Genomic DNA, 20,824 nt, shown 5'->3' on the forward strand with positions numbered 1-20,824 from the left:
TACCACTATATATTGTTTGCACAGTGACACATCAGATTCAAAAATTACACAGATAAAATGCAGTTTTAAAGAATACAGAGTATTCTATTTTAAAGAAACACACAATGGCTCAGCCACACAGCACACATGAACGTACATAAAAAAGACAAGGAGGCGTTTGATCGATAAAAATGCAAGAGCTTTATATAAAAATGAGCTGTGACCTGGAGCCAAGAGACTTATATAAAGTGAATGAGTCACACAGGAGTCCATTATGACGGTGAGAGTTTTACAAGGATTACAGAAATGTTGTCAGAATGTTACCTAACTGTGTTAGCACAGAGGGTTTCTAGTGCTGATTTCACGTAAACTAAGCTTTACAGCTTGACATTGATTACGATCATAAGTAAATAAAAACTGTAATAATAATAAACGTGTGCTTTCACATGCAGGACAAGCATAATGTGAAAGTGTGTGTATGGATTTACCCTTAAACCACCTTCAGTGAAGGAGGGAGACAAAAACAAGGCCGTGAGTGAGAATCAACAACCTCTGGGAAAAAAATAATAAATAAATAGCAAAATAAATAGGAGACAAGGCTGGCTGTTAGTGAAAATTGACAAGTGATTCCCCCCTCTCATTCTAATACTGGTCTCATCTGCCTTCTGTCAGCTCATCCAAAGTGACTTACAACAGAGAGAAGTTCTGAGTGCAGAGAGTTTGAGCTTCCCATAGATCAAGCGTCTTGGGACGAAAGTGCATTAATACAACTACTCTCAGATACCAACTGTTAAACAACAATTTGCAAGTATTCTGCAATGAAATAGTGAGAAACAATCTTATTTATTTCATCTTTTCTCGAAAGCTGCATGTTTGAGTTTAATATTTATACTCCTTTGCTGAACTATTTCTTTTACATTTCACACAAGGCAGGCATTAGTTCAGTACTGTCACATACACAGGCAGTCAGGTATTAACATTGAGAGATTGTCAGTAACACAGCACATCCAACCAACCTTGTTTCTCTGCATAGCTCTGTGCTTCAAGTCCAGGTATCATACGAGAACACTGAGACACGAGGCGGCGTGTCATCTTTTGTTGATCTCAGCCACTCTTGGCCACCCACTCCCTCTCTGTCATAGCCTCCTTCTTCTGTGCTTCCAGTCCTACGATTTAAAGCAGGCTGAGCATGTGCTATTCTTCGCTGAGTTGAGCTGAGGTGAAATGGTGTCAGGCACCACCGATTTGAGGATGTCGTTCTCACTGGCGATGATGTACTTCACCAGGCAGTTGGCAGCTTGGTCAATGTTGATATTGTCCTGAGAAAAACAGTGAGAAGGATTAAGTGACAGAAAGAAAAGTAATCCTCTTGTGCTGGGTTTGGCATAGTAGGCTATGTGCAAGTAAATATAGCATGCAACTGTGCGTTGATATAGTGCCTCAGAACAGTATATGTAGTGGCAGAATGATTATTCCAGGATAAGGAACTAACTTAATATTGAGGGTCTTGATATACACTGCCAGTGAAAGAGATTCCCCTAATGTGTGTCTGAACCTGCAATCCTAATCACATTAATACACAATGATACAATGAGCAAAGAGTCTGGAAAACAAAAAGAAAGATTTTCACTTAAATAATAAAGCATTTCTGTCTATTTGAGTAGTTAATTTAAGGACATTCAGAACAGCCACATGGTTAATGATAAATGAAAGAAAATAAAACTCCTTTGCCCTTCCAGATCAGAATTAATGAGCTTATTTGTGCTCTTGGCCAGCTCCATTCCCCCTGCTACTTTTCTGGCTCTGAGTGGCAGAAATAATTATGATATGAATATGCATGAGGATCTCATACAGAAAAATGGTATGGAGGCCACATCAGCTTTTCACCTGTAATCTCATCTTTAACAATCACCTTGGGGATTTGAAGGGGTACTCCACCTTATTTTCACTTCAGCCAAAAGACACCTCAGGAGATGATGTGTGCCAATAGGATGATACAATGTCTTGCATCTCACAGAATCAGATTTTTTTTTGTGCCTAAATGGAGATGAATACAACTGATCTTTGTTGCATTTAGACAGTTTTTTACAAAGCCTGATTCCACAGTTCAGTTGAGAGGTGGCTTTTATTGCTTAAATGAAATTTGATGGACTCTTTCATTAATTATAACATGACTTTTGGGCTTTGCATATTCCTCTTTGAATCACTCAGTTCACTTGTCCAATCATCTCTGATCTGCCCACTTCCTCTGACAACTTAGCATCATCATTGCCAATCATTATATCCAGTCCTCTTTCTTGAGTTTTTCTCAGTCTAGATATTTTCTGCCACCCACAGATAACCAAGCATCAATTTATCAACCCCAATCCAGCCCCTAACCCATTATGTGGAAAAGCTGATGCTGATCCAGATCAGCACTTGAGGGCTTAGTATATCTATGCCACTCTTCTCTGCACCTCTCTATATGACCTTTCTTGAAGATGCTTTGGGACTGCCCATAACCAATGCCTCTGAATGGATTATGAATGGATTCAATCAAACTATTCAGTAGCTCACTATATCACAATAATGAATGCCCTTTGCTCTTTTGAAACGTCTGTGACACAATATGTCTGTAGCTGTGTTTCCATTGAATTCAATTGTGACCAATGTGACCAAACATGCATTTCAGCTAACAAGTTCACTTATTGCTTAACTTCTGCTTACCCTATACCACCTTTAAAGTTGAACTTTATCACCTATATCACATATGATTGTTGGTAAATAAATGACCAAGATCTCCAAAATTGTGCATTTACTTGTTAGCTAATAACTGAGAAAAAAATCTTAATCTTGTTTCGGAGTGATGCTGATTGTATGCAGATCCTGTGTACTTCACTTCATGTAAATGTTTGTTCCAAGTGTCACTATTGAAGATACTCACCTTGAAGATACTCACGTTGGCTTCTACTCTAATGCCTCATTGAATGTGGTATTAGCTAGTATACTTAAGTTGATTTTCTGCAGATACACCTTTAGCTTGTCTCATGTATAACTGACCCACAGCTAACGAGGATCAGTGGAAACACAGCTTATATTTTGCTTTCAGAATCAGGGTTACTTTCTCCACAGACGTCTTTATTAAATTTGCACCCCTAAGCTCTGAGTTACAATGAAGAATGGCTTCAGAATCTAATTCTAATAACTGCCTTAAAATACTTAGCAGCCTTTGAGAGATTTACAGAGATGACTCCTCATGACTATATCCACACACAATAAAGCAACCATTATACATCAGTTCTATCATGAATCACCAATTGTAATAGATTGTGTTTCTGACTTTTTTAGATCATGGAGTACTAAAAAACATGTTTCAACAGAAGATCATTTAACTCCACACATGCCTTTGTCATGTCCTGCTGACATTCTTTGTTGCTGTAAAATGTGGAATATATTCCAGAAAATGAAGCATCAAAGACGTCTACAGCCTTTTTCATGACTGGAATGCATTAGACATTTTTAAAGTGACACAGTGAGAAAATCCTGAAATGCTGACCTCAGGAATTCTGATTTAAACGTTTCGTTACAGTTCAGAATTCCAGACACTGTGGCATAAAGAAAATCAACAGTGCTCCTAACTGCTTGTGCACAAACACCAGAATCAACTGAAGGATCTGTCAGGTAGCCTGATATTGGATTTAACTACTGGATTTATGACCAGCAGATGTCTGTATGTGTCTTAATGGTAGACACTGCTCAAAAAGATTAATCTGAGATACCTTAAATGGGAATGGGGCTCTGGAAACTTTATTTGTAAATTTTAAAACTCACTACACACTGGCCAAAGCGCTTTGTGGAAGACAGTTCAGAAGTATTGGGTGATTGAAAGAGTCCTATATTTTAACTCACCCTTGTTTACTTCAGGGTATGTTGTAACTTCTGACCTGCGTTTGACAGTGTAAGAATGTGGGACCTTGGTGTTACAGTCATAGTGCTGCACTCTGTCAGAACAGGAGACCTCACAGAGAGAGAGAATGCACATTTCTGAGTGTTTACATAGTGTGTTTGCCACAGCATGTGATTTGCTTTGTAGGTGAGTGTGGAGTGTGTGTGAGAGCATACATATACCCATCATTAAGAGCTGCATGTGTCTATTTGGTTATGAGCTTATACACACAGGTATGTGTTTGTGTGTGTGTGTGTGCGTGTGTGTGTGTGTGTGTGTATGTGTGTGTGTGTGTGTGTGTGTGTGCATGCATGGGTGCTTATATGTGTATTTCACCAGTATAAGAGACCCTGCATTGCTCCTACATTAACACCCTGTACCTGACACATTTGTCTAAATTTATCTCTCCACCATAATCTGTGAAATTCCAGCAGTCTGTGACAACTAATGTTCATGAATAAAACAACAGCCATCTCTGGAACAGACCCCAAGTACTGAGACGTAAACAACCATTAATAGCCTTTCTAGGCTGTAGTTACAAACCAGGCTTGATAATCCTCAAATAAAATTGTAGTCGCTTGTGCCTGGCTGCTAAGGCTTGTATTCACCCCTATAAAGCTGTCACCCAGATCTGACCTGGTAATTAACTTGCCAAAGAATAATCTTTTAAACTTGTTTCTTACACTTCTTCAGACAGGAGTTACATCATCAGAGGCTTTCTTTCAAACCATAACTCTCCATATATAAGTTATGTGCAATTCCTCTGGAGGATAGAAGGCTCATCTACTTGTCTCCTAAAGAGCTATAGGACACAGGGGAATGCCTTGTGAGGCACACAGTCTAATTCAATGACAGCCTCAAATTCCCATCATATTACTTTTCATAGTCTTAAGGCATCTTTTTCTACAGTGACAACAGTGTTTCCATCAGTTATTCATTACTTCTTGGGTAATTGCACTTTTCCTTTTCAGAGGAATAGGAAGCATGCAATACAAAGACTTCCACATACAAACCATGAAGTCATTCCCTGAATCAGCAATCATGAATCAGTGTTTCCTTCCGCATAGAATTCAATCACATGTTCACCACCCGACCCCATCCCCCAACCTCACTGACATCACACCTCATTGGCATGAATCACACAGGCTCTTTGGCATATGTCTGCATATATGCTTGCTAGTGTGAGGGACCTTTTAGACATGTCCTTTCAAAAATGCTAAACTAATAAAAAAACCTTAAGTTAAAGAATAAGCTCTTACTATGATGTTTAATATTCTCACTTTCATGTATGTATTTCATAGACATTTTAAATAATTCACCATAAACGTACATAGAGTATATTGTGAAATTTGGGGTTTTCCTACTTCAAAATGTATTGGCATTATTTAAGTATATTTCTTACTACATTTCTTAGTTGTTATGGGAGAAAATTACAGTTAATTAATTACCACTTTCACCTGAGAGTGGCAAAGAACAGGTCTGCCTCATGGAATTGCATATCTCCTGCCATACACCAGATGTCCCTGGCATTAGCTAAGACTGACACTGTGTTTTATAGCAACTGCAGGAGAAGGGGATGCAGCTCAACACAGCAAGAGGAAAAAGGCATAAGAGCATGAAATTAACCTGGTTAACGAGGTCTGTGGTGACCTTTGGAAAGATATGCTTTTCCTGAATTTATGGGAAATGATGAAGTCGAACAGTCATTGACAGCACGACAACCAGAGAAGAAGGCAGGGAAGACAAACACGGCGCTACCTTAGCCGATGTCTCGAACCAGCCCACGAATCCGTTGTCCTTACAGAATTGGTCCATTTTGATGCCGTTGTTCAACAGCATGTCTCTGCCCTGGTCACACTTGTTTGCAAGGAGCACAGCGGCGATGTTCTTGCCATTTGATAGAGTCAATTTTGAGTCCAAGTCTTCCTTCCACTTTGTCACTGCTTCAAATGTTGTGGGTCGAGTGATATCAAACACGATGAAGGCTCCCATGGCCTCCCTGTAGTAGACCCTGGTCATGTTTCCAAAGCGCTCCTGGCCTTCGAAATGGAGAAGAAGAGCAACATGTTAATGAACCAGGTGTTTCTGAATCACAACTCTGTTTTCACATTCCAGTCAACCTGGTATGCCTTTCAGAGGAGGAAAAACTCTCTGCCATTGTTCGTGATACACATGCAGTTCCTATGCTAGAGAGATTTGACTCTATGTGCTGTTTGAGCTACACATAATAGAATAAAGTAAAATAAATTAAGTTACACGCATATCTTCTTTTTTTGGGCATCTGTACTGATGAACTGGGTGCTTTCATGCCAGTGTTTCTCAGCCTTGGTCCTTGGGCTACACCATGTATCGTGGATTTTGTTTCAGCTGACCTCCCAGTTGTTTAGGTTTCACTGAGCCCTCAGTTACGTGACCTGGAGAAAAGGTCGTACGCTCACTCCAAAAACAGGAATGCAGAGTGTCACAGTAGAAATGTGCTAGTCAGAAGTCAATGGATCTAAACTGTCCTCTGCTGTGGGAAAACAGCCATACTTTATATCCTGTTGAACATTCATTCATATTATAATGTGATCAAGGTTGCCCAAATGAATGGATATAAAACCTACAGATGTGCTAAGACTCTTACTCCAGCCCTTGTGAAAACCTTTTGGGTTGAGAAAAAACACATGGGTGAGATGCATTTTACTCATGGAAAAGCAAGGTTCTGCCTCACTTTTAATAAATCTGAGAAGACAGAATTTTTGGAAATCGTGAACTTGTGTGCAGTGAATGTGCCTGACTCAGAAGCTGGCTAGAGTGAAATAGTTGGCATTAGGGCTTACATACCACACAAGCATTAGAATCGGAAATTGCAGTGTGTCACCATCTCAGTGCACATCTAGAATTATTACTATAGGTATTACTAAGCTTAGCATTTTTCCCTAGCTTGCTTGAAGGTTTCCAAATCCAGAAAATAACTTCATACAAAATCTCCTCTCACTTTGACTAGCTTAATACGGACTATTTCCGCATGTTGTATTTCCAATTTTTGTTCCATCTACAGATGGATTAGATGGACACTGGTGTTCTCACTACAGCCCAATACACTCCTCATTGTCTACCTCTGTCCAGTGAATGCTTTATCCTGGGTGTTTGTGCCTTATTGCCATTGTGTCCTTCCTCTTACAACTCTCTAGCTGCTGGAACATTGTTGCTAACCAGTAATGTAACTGACCTCTTCACCTCAGCTCATCTAAATATGATTTTGGCAAAAATCTATCACATTAGAAATTGTCTCTCAACTTGTAAGTGCTCACAAGTGTAACCATCATCACTCGTAAACACCTGACACACAATGTTTCAGTTCAGTTTCAGGGTTCACATACTGAATTTCAGAATTTCAACTAAATCATAATGACTACAGCTTTATCAAGGTAAGATCAGAGATAAAATCTTGTGGGTTATAGCTTTAACGTAATTGCATATTGGGGCTTTTTAAATAGTTTTAAGTGTGACTGTATGTGGAGCCTGGGTAGCTGTGGTGTCTCTAATTTATGGAGTGAGGTTCCTCACTGAATGCTTTAAATCAATTTGCTTTACAGGTTTATCGTGACACAGCCTAAAACACAAATGCTTGGCACTGTGTCCCCGTTTAACATACACCAGGTAAAGCTAATGCAGCAACTCATTATTGGACAACTTTCCTGTTTGTATTTACAATGGCTTTACTGTGCTTGCCACTAAATCCCACTCACATGAGGCAGGAACACATGACCACATACATACCACAGCCCAGGGTGGAGAGAGTTGGGGGGGGGGGGTATGCCTAAGCAGTAAGGAAGAGGGAGAGAGCAGCATTCACGTGAGAGAGGGAGGCTGATTAAAATAGCACTCAGCACAGGCTGGCACAGTTCAAACTAAGCACAGTGCCCCTTTCCTCTTCATTTAAGATCACCAAGTGGCACTAGGCTACATTCACCAAGCAATTTTAGGACTGCAATATCAACAGTGTTTAAGTGCTGCTCACAAAATTTCTAAATTCATTGAAATGCGGTTTCAAGTGTAGGTAATTCGTGGTTGCTTTAATAGCTCCCAGTCTAGCCCCTTGATGATACAGCTCATTATTCTACAGCTTCAAAAACTGAATGCCAGTCCACTATTTTTATCCAATGTACTTGTATTAAAAGATAATTTAAATGGAAAAAGCAGTAATTGCAACAATGACAACAAAAGCAACAAAAGGATATGACTGAGTAAAAAGGACTAACAATTTAAACCAAATTCCAAAAGGCAATTTTCAAGTTATTAGTCCATCAACTGCATCTGCACTGTTCAAAACAGAGAGGGGCTTGGTTGCCACATAACTTTCATGACAAAAATAGCTATAGTCACTGTTGTTCTAGTAACTCTAATAATCACCAACACCACTGCCATTGTCATTAGAAACATCATGTAAGTGTATTATTATTATAAGTAGTATCTGTAGTAGTAGTATTAGTATTATTACTGACATTGCTCTGACATAATTTTTCTTCAGCCCTCATCACCATTCAGTTATAACAACCTTCTAATTACATTCCCATCACATTACAACAATGGGGCAGCATCTGTACTTTGGCCCCAATATAAAAAAATGTCTTGTTATTACAATAATTTTATGTAGGTTTCCTTCTGCTTGTGTTGGACCTTGGTTAATTGTTGCTTTATTTATGATTACTAGTACCTTATATGTTTCTTGGGTCTGAAATGTATTTCTAGGTTCAAATGTGAAACAATCTGTTTTACTATAGTCAGGTATTTTCCTTTGCTGATATTTCTTGTTTGGGAAGTAACTCTTAAGTAAAAACCAGGGCAATGAGTTCAACAATGGACCTGAAACGCTACTTCAGGCATCTGGCCACCAGTTTCTCGAATTATTCTCTCCAATCAAATGAGAACGTTGTGTATTGCAGTTATAGATGATTCATCGATACTTACTGCAATATAATAATTTATAACTGCTGAGTGGATAAAAATGTGTTTAGCGGTTGCTTTAAGTTGATGACAGACTGAGTCAAGAAGTTTTCCTTTAAAATAAACACCTGAGGACAGAGATAACCGGGTCTTTAAGAGAAATGAGTGTAAACTACACACTCAATGATGTGGACGTCTTAGTGACAGATCTGAGATCATGAACTGTGTTCTGCCCTGTTGTCTGGGGAGAGTTATAAATAAGTTAGATGTCCATGTAACAGTCGCCAAGACTCTTACCTGCGATGTCCCACAACTGAAGACGGACTGTCTCCGAATCCCAGTTCAAAACTTTCAAGGCGAAGTCGACTCCTATAGTCGCTCTGTAATTCGTCGAGTAGTTTTGGTGAACATATCTTTTAATGATGCTCGTTTTACCCACACCTAAATCCCCGATAACCAGGATCTTGTACAGATGTTCTTTTTGATTGTTCTGCATGACGGCGGATTGTGGCGGCGACCCTAGTGATACTGACCATGCCAGTTCAAATCCCAAGTGATGAAATAATTCGAATTCGGAGCGGGGTTCTCCTTCCCAGAAAGGAACGCCCAGAGAGATCTCGCACGGTTAATGACAAGGCGCTGCGAAAAACTTGTGACTGTGTCTTCAGTTGAGAGGGTGGGCCGAATGGCCTCACAGTTTACACTTTAACTGCAAGATCATTTTTCTCCCATTGCAGTTTAAAATGAAATCCCAAAATGTTCACGTGTATGAAAACTTAAAGTTTGTGCGTTTTACGAGAGGTGATTTCTACTAATTTCCTCCAACAGTCGCGGAAATATAATGACACGTATGCAGTTTAAACAGGTATGATTTAGTTGACAATGATAATGAGACTAAAATAGTCGTGACGTGCACGACAGTTACTCCGCTAAATGTGACAGTCTTCAGATTTTTTTTTCTCTTGTTCGCATGTTCCACATAGAGTTTTCGGTCTTATTGTATTGTCTAAATGCAACTGAGATTGTGGCTTTAAACTCCTTCCCCAAAAGCGTGTTTCATAATACTTTTCCTTTGTTTCCTTTGGTAATTAAAATAAACCATTTGTGCCTGATTTGGCCTTCAAACTGCACACATTACTGTAAAAATAAATAGAGAGGTAAAAGAGAACACAGTGGTAACTGGGGCCACCGCATTAGAAATGCCACTTATAAAATTCCATGCCACAATTAAGCATATACATGTTCATGTCATTACATACAGGCAGAGCATTTGCTGGTAAGATCGGTCAGCTCCATTTGGCTCCTTTTCCCATTTAGAATCTCAGCTGTGGATGAAACCTGCAGCCAAGGCCTTTGGTTTACTGACAGTTCAAGGCACCTGAAATAACTATTAACAACATCATCCCTGATATTCTGCATAATGTTTTTAGGGAAACAGTCTGCATCTTTCAAATGTTTTTTTTTCTTCTTAAAGCACTGCTGATTTTTTGAGATTACCATCTGCATATTAGGCTGGCCTCATCACAGCAAACCACACTTAGCAACTAGGCCAATCAGAAGCCCTGCAGATTTATTTTGAAACAGATATGTGTGTGTGGAACTAATGAAAATCAACAATGGAGCCAAAACAGTATTTCGAGTTGATTCTTTGACACGTAAACTGAATATTATACTTTTGTGTTGAAATAAAAACATTGTCACAGAAATAGATTGAGACTTCATGGGCCTCCTGTATATTGAAAACTATGTATAGAATGTTAACCAGGATAATGGCCTCTCCTAAGCAAATCTGTGTGAGAATTGAAAAACCTACTCCATTGATGAGATTTAGTCATTGTGCTCATGTACACAGAGATGAATGGCAAATACTGTTATTTTTTAATAGAAAGGGCTGGGAGACTGTGCTTTGCAAATTAAATATAAGTGGGATATCTCACATTTAAAATGCAGCTCATTCTTAGGGTGACAATCCATCACACACCTGTCAATACCCTAAAAACAGCTGTCACTCACAAGGATGGCTCTATGACCTGGCTGTCAATATGCTACACAAGGGGACCGTTATTGGGACGACAGCTCCAGCGAACAGCTATTTATGGTTTCGTAATCTGAGCTGACCTTTTCATCAACACACTAGCAATATACTAATACCAATACATTATGGAATATGAACCTGAGAGAGGTGTCAAATCCTGGTCTTGTTGCAGTCTTAAAATGAGGAAAAGTCTCAGAATTAAAGGGAATGGTTTTTTTTTATTGTTGTTAAAAAAGTAATCGGTTGAATGTAGCACTAAGTGTTGCCCTCTAGAAAATGCATTGGACACTGCTGATATGGAGATATTTGTAAGACTAGCTGCAAGCCATGAATAATCCCACATATGGTATTTGGTGTACAGTAATGTGTAATGCATTTCATGATGCTATCTCCCAAAATATGCACGGACAAACACACACGAACCAAGAACACATCCTGCAGCATTTTACCATCTGAAATGCCTGAAATATTTCCTTTAAGTGAACAGATTACTCTCAATCGAGGCAAAGAAAATGACATTACTTGCACATGTCATTCTCAGTTGAAATGGCGATTTTAATCTGACAATCTCAGGGGAAGCAATCTTTGAAAAGTCCATTTTCAATCAAAGCCTGGAGGCATTCTCAAACAGCATGTAGATCAATGTTATTCTTCTCATTTTGTTGAAGCGCTGCAGGGGAAACATTTACATTTACATTCATTCATTTAGCAGACGCTTTTATCCAAAGCGACGTACAAAAGTGCATTAGTAGGCAAACAACAGGCACAAGGGCAAGATGTGCACAGGTCATACAATGCAGATAGCACTGAAGCTGAGCACAAGGTCAGTGTAGCCAGACAGAACTAATCTGATCTAAGGTTACATCAAATACAGTCACTGGCACAATAAAGTGCTGCTATACTACCTAGGCAAAAATGTGCTACAAATACAACGTAAGAGATAGTGCTACAAGTACGATCCAGCAATCTTATATTTACAAGGTCAAATGGCAAGGATGCCAGTCCAGGTAGAGTCTGAAGAGGTGTGTCTTCAGCCCACATCTGAAAGGTTGGAATGAAGGAATTGTTCGCAGGGGGGGTGGGGAGTTCATTCCACCACTGGGGGGTGATGATGTAAAAGTGACGTTGAGAGGAGTGTGGGCCGAGGCATCTGAATGTAGCAGAGCGAAGTTGTCAAGCGGGTGTGTAGGGTAGGATGAGGCCCTGAAGGTAGGTCGGGCGGTCTTTTTTGCAGCGGAAAAGGTGAGGGTCAGGGTTTTGAAGTGAATCCTGGCTGCGACCAGGAGCCAGTGGAGGGATCTCAGTAAAGGGGTGATGCAGGAGAACTTTGGGAGGTTGTAGATCAGCCTAGAAGCTGTGTTTTGGATGAGCTATGTTAGTGCTGGAAACACTTGTTTACACTTGAATCTGTACTTGTATGTCCAAGTTAAACATATTTTAAATTTACATAATGAAAAGGTTTGGACTGTATGTACATTATTTGGTTGGTCAACAATACAATTAATCATTATACTAACTATATATTGTAGCATATATTGTTTTTGTACTTGTCTGTCAACAAAAATTTAAACAATGCTGGCTTATTTTAAAATTAATTGCTAATGAGTAGTTTTTCAACCATTGGATGATTTCTTCTAAAACAAAAGTAACATTATCCAGTTACGTGGAAGTATGTAGGCCAATGGCCACAAATCTGAAGTCACAAACCTTCATAGCTAAAACTTGCAGTAAGTACACAGCTGTATTCCCAAAGTAGTACCAACCATGAGGCAGAGATTCTCAAACTACAGATGGAATTACTATTTCTTCCAACTAACAAAAATGCTGCCCCCTAGAGGAAAGTAAAGCTTGTGACCAATTTAGACCGCTTTGATCTGTGGACTGAGGGTTAAGACTGAATTCTGTTGGGGTGGTTCTATGTAGGGAAAATACAACTCTAATTACACAGCAAGAATTTTGATCATACTTTCTCTTTCAAATCCATATTTAGAGAAACCCAATATAAAATGTGATTGTTTGCATATTGAACACATTGAGAGATTACACATCTGTCCAGCTGCATGATACACTTCATAACACATGCAATGATAATTTCCTTGTATTATGTATTAAGCATTTAGTGCTTGTCTTATATTTAAGGGGAATATTTAATTAACCCTTAAAGGTATAACTAAGTTCTGTATAATGATTACTTCTCAAATAGCTTCTAATAGACTGGTTTAATAAACTGACTTATCTAGTTGGCATATGTAAGATAAGAGTCATTCTAATATAACCAGTCAGATTTCTGAAAAATGACTTGAATGATAAGGAAGTAGAATTATAATCATAATGTTTTAAGTGCAAATCCTGGGCAGGGCACCATTGAAACAGGTTCTTGACAAGAATTGCTTTAGTAAAATATCCAGACACACCACAGAACTGTCTGCAACAATATCAGTTAAGCCACTGTCAACTAAGCCAACTAATAAACAAATAAGCCAATTAATGAAATAACGTGATCTTATGTTCTGCTAGAAAGACCTGACAACACTTAAGTAGGCTTCTGACATGACTTTTGAACTTTCCTCTCAACTCTGAGTGGTGGATCAACTCTTTATAAGTGTCTCAACACACTGTGCACAGAACTGATGACTCACACTCTTGTGCGAATGATTTGGCAATACTGGTTGAAAACACTCAGCGGTGTGCTGTTGCAATGCCCCGTGGAGTTTTTCTTTGAATGTGGGAAGAAGTTTCTATGTTCTATTTTGGGAAGTAAATTGAAATGAGGATCGTGAATCCTGTGCTGAAGTTGCGGCTGACATTTGGTTGGGTTTTGCTAGCTCCACCACAGACATTGAGCTTCTAGGATGGTGCAGTTCATCAAAAGCTTGTAATGCAGTTTGAATGATAGTAAAGTAGAACCTTCAATCACAGCAGAGCCAATTCACTATCCACAACAGATGCTGCTCTCATTCTAAAATGTCAGGTAAACATAATGATTATTTGGGACACCATATTAGACAGGATGGGTTCAAACAGAACTTTTCAGCACATTTGTAATTATGTTATTATGACTGTGTCAGTCCCTGTGCGTGTCCTCAGGGTTTCTGCATAAAGAATAGGATGAGCAGATAACGTAGGTTCAGCACAGGATCATCCTTGGACAAATTTCTTTGCAGAAGGTCTATACTTGTCATGCAGAGGAAAGGTGCCATTCAGATATCCTTCAGAAAACAAAAGAGCTATGCAGATCTACACTATCTGTCTATCTATCCACTGTACTCTGCGGTGGAGTCCTCCACATTTTTTCCATCCTGCACAATAACAGCGCTGATTCTGCATGTTTGCCTTTGGCCATTACCTCTCTCAAAAGGTCCAAAAGTGCAGAGACATATACACAACCATATGGTTATGCAAATTTGGTAAACTATTTTATTTTATTCTACATCATCATAACTTCAGCATTTACATTAAATTAATGATGTGCATAGAAAAATGAAATGGTTTCTTAAATCTGTTACTCACAGTTGCCATAGTGGTTTGCCTACATGCATCTCTAAATATTGCTCATATAAACAAAATAGAGTATGTTATAGGAGAGGGGACAATAAACCATAGCAAGAATCACATGGCACTGATCATATGACCCTACAGTCTGGCTGTCATGCTGACAGGAGGAGCACAAGACACTGATCTTGTGAACTACGGGCAATGTGCTGGCAGGGGTAGAGCAAAGCACTCATCCTGTGAGCTACAGCAGCCACCCTCACAGAGTCCCTTAGGTCATGTGCTCTTGGCTTTACATTTCAAAACCATGAACATGTGCATGACTGCCTTGAAATAAGCACTGCCATCCATTGTACAGGTTCTACCCCACAGTCCTGTTCTCAAGAACATCCTCATGTTGGTGGCTGTTATTTCACTTCACTTTCCTGCACTCCCTTACTCCACACCACAGTGAAAGTAATGATTTTTGGTTTGAATGTCACAAATGTTCAGGTTTAAAGCTGTTATTACAAATTCCTCTCTCTGCATCTTCTGGCCTGTTTGTAATATCTGCATATATAAATAACTGTGGACAGAATAAATGGAGATGGTAGAGGATCGGCGAGTGGAGCACATTGGCTCAAACATTCCCCTGCCCACACACACAGGCACACATGCACACACACAAGCCCACTTTTGGAGATGAGAGGAAAAAAACCGTTGGCATCAATGGAAGGCAAACAGCCCTCAGGAGTGGAACCATGCACCAGTGGTGGTGGTGGTGGTGGGGGGGTTGTGGAGGAGTGGAAGATCTGAGCACTCACCAGCAGAACACCAGGCCCCAAATAGAATGGCCAAATAGACTCCATCTCCCACACATATTACATAACCCCCTCAGTGATAACACCAACCTCTCAACAAAGACACTTCAGCTAACCTCGTTTAGCTTGTTTAGCTTTTTTTCCCTTTTACATTTCAAATACCACTGTGAAAATTTCTGATTATATATGCAGTCTGAGTCACAAAGAAGTGAAAAATATGTCATCATCACTCTGATTAAAGCAAGTGCACTCCTGGGCTGGATCAATGCTCAGTGGATCAAGTTAATGTAATTTACAGTATGTTATATGCGGTTTTAAAAAGCTGCCTTTTTAAATCCCACACTCAATAGGTTGAGCCTTCATGGGCTGGGAAGTAGCCAGTCTCTGACCGCTCATTTAGTGGAGCAACCTATAGATTTCTCTGTTGGAGATGAAGAAGGATTATGAAAGAGGGCTATATTTTTACGGTCAGACCACTTACTAATATAATATTATATTAGACTTGCTCAGGCAAAATGGCAGACTTTAATCATGAAAATGTAATCTCAGCATATATTAGTATAGTTGCTGAAGATACAGGGGAGCCAGCATTTGGTCATTTTTTCTAAAAACAGTTAATTTCATACAGTGTTCCTAACTGTTGACTGGGGGTAAAAGGTGCTGTGTATTAAAAGCTTAGGAGAAAGAGTGAAAGCTAAAATGGTCAGTTTTGTGTGTGCCTGGGAACTTTATCACATCCATCCCCTGCACATCCGTCCTGTCATTACAAATAAGCAGACAGAAGACAATTAATCCTGCTTTTAATCATGTTCAAAAGGTTCTCTGCAGTGCAATAACACACAACAGCTTTCAAAAAAAGCAAACCTGAAATATGTCTAAACAACTGTAACCATTTAATTCTTTCACATTACAAAGCTAAATGAACCTAATTAAAATACCAATAAGTAATTCATGAAAAATAAGTTCCACGCCAAAAATATCATACAGTTTAACATTTTAGTCAGAAAGCAGTGCGAAAGAAATAAAGAACATTTTGCAAAATAAATAGAAAAACCATTTAAAAAAGAGTTCTCAAAGGTCAAAAACCAAAAAAGCACTTAGATATGTGGAAATACAGATTGAGTAGAGTTGGCACTGAGTTGCGTGCAAAGGTATCAGTTCCTCTTGTTCAATTTATGTACATAAGCATAAAAACCCCTGTTATGCATATGACACCATTTGTGATGAGAACTGAGGATGTTCATTGCCCTTAACACCTTTTCCTCAGTTTAGTCAGTTTACAAACCTTCTGTGTCTGTAAGTTGAGGAAGATAAATGACAAGCTTAAATGGCCACATATTCATCACTTAAATGCAAAAGTCAAAAGCTAGAAAAGTAAGAAATACGTGGATTAAGAAAATACCAATAGTTCTTATTAGAAGATACATATTCAACCCATATGTGTATAAAGACTCTGATTTCACCCACCAGTGATAACTAAACAGATTTATGAATTTCTTCAAAACAAGTGTGTGTGGGTGGACCAGGTTCAGTTATTACACTTTTAAATCACATTCTCTGCAGTTAAATATCATGGCACAATGATATTCTTGGTACAGGCTGTCCAACAGAATTCAACCATGTGTTGAGTGGTAACTGAATAAAAAAGTCTTCAGTCATTCAGTTATCTTCAGACAATAATTTTCAACCACTTTTGGACCACTTTTTTACCTTATTTTTTGTTGGATTAGTGTTCAGTGTACTATTCAGTATTAATTAGTGTATTATTTGCCATGTTCAGGTAGCCATCTTCACTGGGTTGTACGACAGTTCGATGAAGTCATAGAATATGTCTCTTTATCTCGTAAATTATTATTGTAAGTAGTAGTAATAGTATTTGTATGATTATCATCCTTGATACTGGTCATTTAGCATACATCTTTATCTAGGGCAACGTACAATGCATGAGAGGAGGAATATTTGGAACAACAAAAACAGATTATCTTTTGACTTATCATTTGATTATCATTTGAAACACTAAAGCCCCTACTCCCTTTGGCACAAATAGTCATATTTATATTTACAGCATTTAATATCTGATTGACACATTCATTTAAATACATTTGCACACGTGGCTATATTTGCTATGATATGGCCGTTTTAAAAGAAAGAAGTGTTGACTTTGTGTGGAAACTGTAAAATAGGAAAGTAACTTAGAATCAGTTTAATCAAGCTCTGAGAGAAACAAATGGTTTAATCATGCCCTCTAATTTCATTATATAATGTAACGTATATGAAAAAAATCTCTAATCACTGGCATTTTGGTGAATACAGTAATTCTGAATGCACCATTCACATTCCTTTGATTATCCTTTGTGTTTTTTCGGCATATTCATGTTCAAAATGATTAATGATGACTTCAACAATGAGAGCCTGAACAATCTGTTTCCAGCACTAACTTGATTACAGTACAGTAAATACAACCAACTTCTGCCTCACTTAACAAATACATTTCATTACACACATAAGCAAATATGTGACACAACTGGTCCAGCATAGGACAGAGCACTTACTAAATTGACTAGAACCACTTGATCCAAACACTCACTGAGGTGCAAGATAGTTTTGGTCCCACATTGTTCGGAAATCATTTATATAATATACATTCATATTTTGACTGCAACGTTAAGCATCACTTTAGGAGTGTTAAAATAAGAAATCAAAAAAAGAAGAGGAGGAAGAAGAAACTTCCAATGACAAATGGGCTTTGTAGAGTACACTTTTTCACATGGTTTCAAAGCAAAGCACTTTGTTATATCATGTGTCTGAAATAGTGCCAGCAAGGCCGGTCACACTCCTATGTGTTTCCATGGTTCACCATGCTGGGGAGAACTCATCTAGTGGATGACAACACCCCAAGTTTCTGTCCCATGATATCCCATGATGTGCTATGGCAATGGCGAATGGCGAGACAGCCAGAGCGTGTGCTTGTTGATCTCTCACAAGCTCAGTGGGAAGGACAGGGACCAAGCCCTGGAAAAATCCAAGGTCCGCGTCTGAAATGACTTTGATTGGCTGAAAGCCACGTTTGTATAAGGCCACTTGAAGTTGTATGAAGCCTATAACCAGGACCCGCTCAGCAAACCCCGTCATATGAAACTACACATTGTTAGCGCTTTCAGTTGGTCAGGCCCATCCTGGCTGCCCACCACTGTCTGCATCCACACTCTGGCTGTTGTAAACACAGGAGACCACAGGGCACCAACAGCTGTTCGCTGATGTTTGCACTTGCACCACTTCTTTAAGGAGATGCAGCGGTGCCCTTCCGCTCACGCCCTGCTGCCCTCCACCCCTTCACAACGACGAGGAGCTTTGGCTGTAGTCCCGCAGCACCAGCCGGTCGTACCTGGGCGAGGACGGGACGCATAGGGCAGACTCTGAGGCAGGTGATGTGGGCGACCCGCTCCCTGAGTTGACAGAGTCCCTGAATGGTGACGGGGGCGTCAGGGTGGCCAGCGCCTCCTCCAGCTCGCTGGGCCTCATAACGGGAGAGGGGTCGTAGGGGGGGTCCACCACGCGGGTGGGAGAGGCCTTGCTGATGCCCCGCATGCGCCCGTTTGCCCCAACGCCAGACATGGCCTGCACCTCGGCGAAGGTGGTCACGGCGGTGGGCAGCTGCATCTCCCGGGGGATGAGAAAGGTTGGGGAGCAGGGTGTGGTGGCCGTGGGTGTGGCCGCGCAGGGCGGGGGGCCCGACAGCATCATGCTGTTGAGTTCACTGATGTTGGCGGTGAAGCGATTGACCACGCAACTGATCTGATCCATAATTGTGCCCTGTGAAGCGCCGCCGTGCTGAGACCGCTCGTTCAGGTATGATGGCAGGGCCGCGACCTCCTCTTCCTCCTCCTCTTCCCCACGGCCCCGTGATGCTGACCTCTGGCTAACTGTGCTGATATGCGAGGGTGTCCGGGGATGGTATGTGACAGGATAGCGCTGGTTTGACTCTGACACCTCATATATGGACTTGGCCCCACCCTCGTCCTTGGAGAAGGGTTTGATGACGGCCGTCTGGTTGCTCTCCCTCTTCTTGATGTGGACAGAGATCCGCTTCCACAAGTTGTAGCTCTGGACTTTTTCGTTCTGGGCCCATGTCACCGTCTTCCCATTGGAACTGCGTGCCAATAAACACAACAGACAATATGAAACCTTCCTGAACAGCTAGACATCCTTACCAATTGTCTATAAAGGTTCAGCTATGGTAAACAATCATACGAAGAGATTAAACATTCTTAAATAAATGCTCCAAAACAAACATACAAAGAAGTAAACATTTTCTATGAAATAGATGTGAGTTCATGTTAAATTATGAGAAAACACAAATTCATCATTCGAATAGATTTGAATACAGGTAGAAAATAATAACAATTTCAATCATTTCTCTTATTGTTACTATGTTTTGGAATGTATTGTAAAATTTGCAAGGAAATGCTCACTTTCAAAAAGAACTAACTAATCATCTAAAGAGATTTCTGAATTATTTAAAATAATTTATTTAAATTTTATTTATTATTTTAAATTAAACTCATCTTACTTAAAGTAGTGAGACTACTGCCAGATGAGAGCTTCAGCTCTTTTTGAGCAGGATTTCTGTCACTCTGTTTGCTCTTATGAAAATCTCTGGCTGGTAGTAAGACCAGCTTGTGTCATTATCTGGCAAAGAAGGTGGCAAGCTGTAAGCTTACTGGACATGACTCAGGATGCTCGGTTATAAATGTAAGTATTTCAGGCACATCTTGAATAATATTAAATTTTAATATTCAGCTGGAGTTCACCTTTAATATACAGCAGCAGCAAAGCGGACAGAAGGGCTCTGCCTCGCCCTAGTAATATTACGAATACCACAGGGAATCACTTAGTCTTTGGAGACCTTACATCCGTAATTCAGGTCTGAATCCCCTAGGTAATCAGACAAAGAATTTTATAGCCTTCTGTTTACTTGGGGAACTGATTTCCATACTTTAGCAGGACAGCTGCCTTAGGTTTTCTGTGAGTCTTTTCAAGGGGACACTTAATACTAAGTCTATTCTGAAATGCATAAATGCAAAATCAATGCTGTCAAGCTGTCTGAAGCCAGGCCCGGATTTGTGTACTTATCCTTAAAAGTAAATCTTTGGCAAAGGAAATTGCAGCCAGACCAAACAAAAGCATTTTGATGCAACTTGTTTCATAATGAGATTAGGGGGTCTCTTTATTAATAAGCACCTCGCTGTTCATTGTGGTACACTGGATTTACTGATTGTTACGCTCAAGCAAGGTAAAGGGAAAGGGTCTGATATGGTGCAACACGTAGATGCTTTTGCTGATGTGAATTCACAGGGCGTTTTTCATTTTAAATGCTCAAGCACCGGTAATTACAGCAGGAGGAGGCTAATTAGAAATGATTACGTGATTAAGTGATGTGATTAGAGACACCTCCAAATTCTAAACGGTTCAGTAATAATCAGGTGAGCCACAGAGAAATAAAGACCCGGGTGAAGCACGCAGGTAAGGAATGAAAAGGAAGGCAGCAGACACAGGTGATTAATCTTTATTTACTGTTTAGATCTTTCTGTCTCAGGAAAACAATGTTTTCTCCCTCCTTTCGCCCTCTCATCTTCAGGCCACTCTTGCAGAAAGCACATC

At 39.8% G+C, this 20,824-nt stretch overlaps 2 protein-coding genes across 5 annotated transcripts in view; both read right to left on the reverse strand.

Moving 5' to 3' along the window:
• Window positions 1–1,145: 1,145 nt before the first annotated feature.
• rab38b (RAB38b, member of RAS oncogene family) lies at window positions 1,146–9,332 on the reverse strand. The gene is made up of 3 exons (XM_036525428.1): window positions 9,134–9,332; window positions 5,663–5,943; window positions 1,146–1,298 (listed from the first exon to the last, which is right to left on the reverse strand). Exons 1-3 carry the CDS (start codon window positions 9,330–9,332, stop codon window positions 1,146–1,148), a joined length of 633 nt encoding a protein of 210 aa, XP_036381321.1.
• Window positions 9,333–17,408: 8,076 nt separating this feature from the next.
• Window positions 17,409–20,824, reverse strand: part of grm5a (glutamate receptor, metabotropic 5a) — a 43,997-nt gene continuing 40,581 nt past the window's right edge. For all 4 annotated transcript variants that reach the window (XM_036523429.1, XM_036523433.1, XM_036523432.1 and 1 more), the window contains exon 9: window positions 17,409–19,313. In XM_036523429.1, coding sequence (XP_036379322.1) covers window positions 18,497–19,313 — 817 coding nt within the window. In that variant the 3' untranslated portion in view covers window positions 17,409–18,496. The remainder of the gene's footprint in view (window positions 19,314–20,824) is intronic.

The sequence above is a fragment of the Megalops cyprinoides genome, chromosome 3 (genome assembly GCF_013368585.1).
Source record: "Megalops cyprinoides isolate fMegCyp1 chromosome 3, fMegCyp1.pri, whole genome shotgun sequence".
NCBI lineage: Eukaryota > Metazoa > Chordata > Actinopteri > Elopiformes > Megalopidae > Megalops > Megalops cyprinoides.

Coding starts and splice junctions, on each gene's coding strand:
- rab38b (XM_036525428.1), bottom strand. CDS start 9,332: ATGCAGAACAATCAAAAAGAACATCTGTACAAGATCCTGGTTATCGGG. Junction 5,944..9,133: donor TCAGTTGTGGGACATCGCAG/GTAAGAGTCTTG, acceptor TCCATTTCGAAG/GCCAGGAGCGCTTTGGAAAC. Junction 1,299..5,662: donor GGTTCGAGACATCGGCTAAG/GTAGCGCCGTGT, acceptor TGTTTTTCTCAG/GACAATATCAACATTGACCA.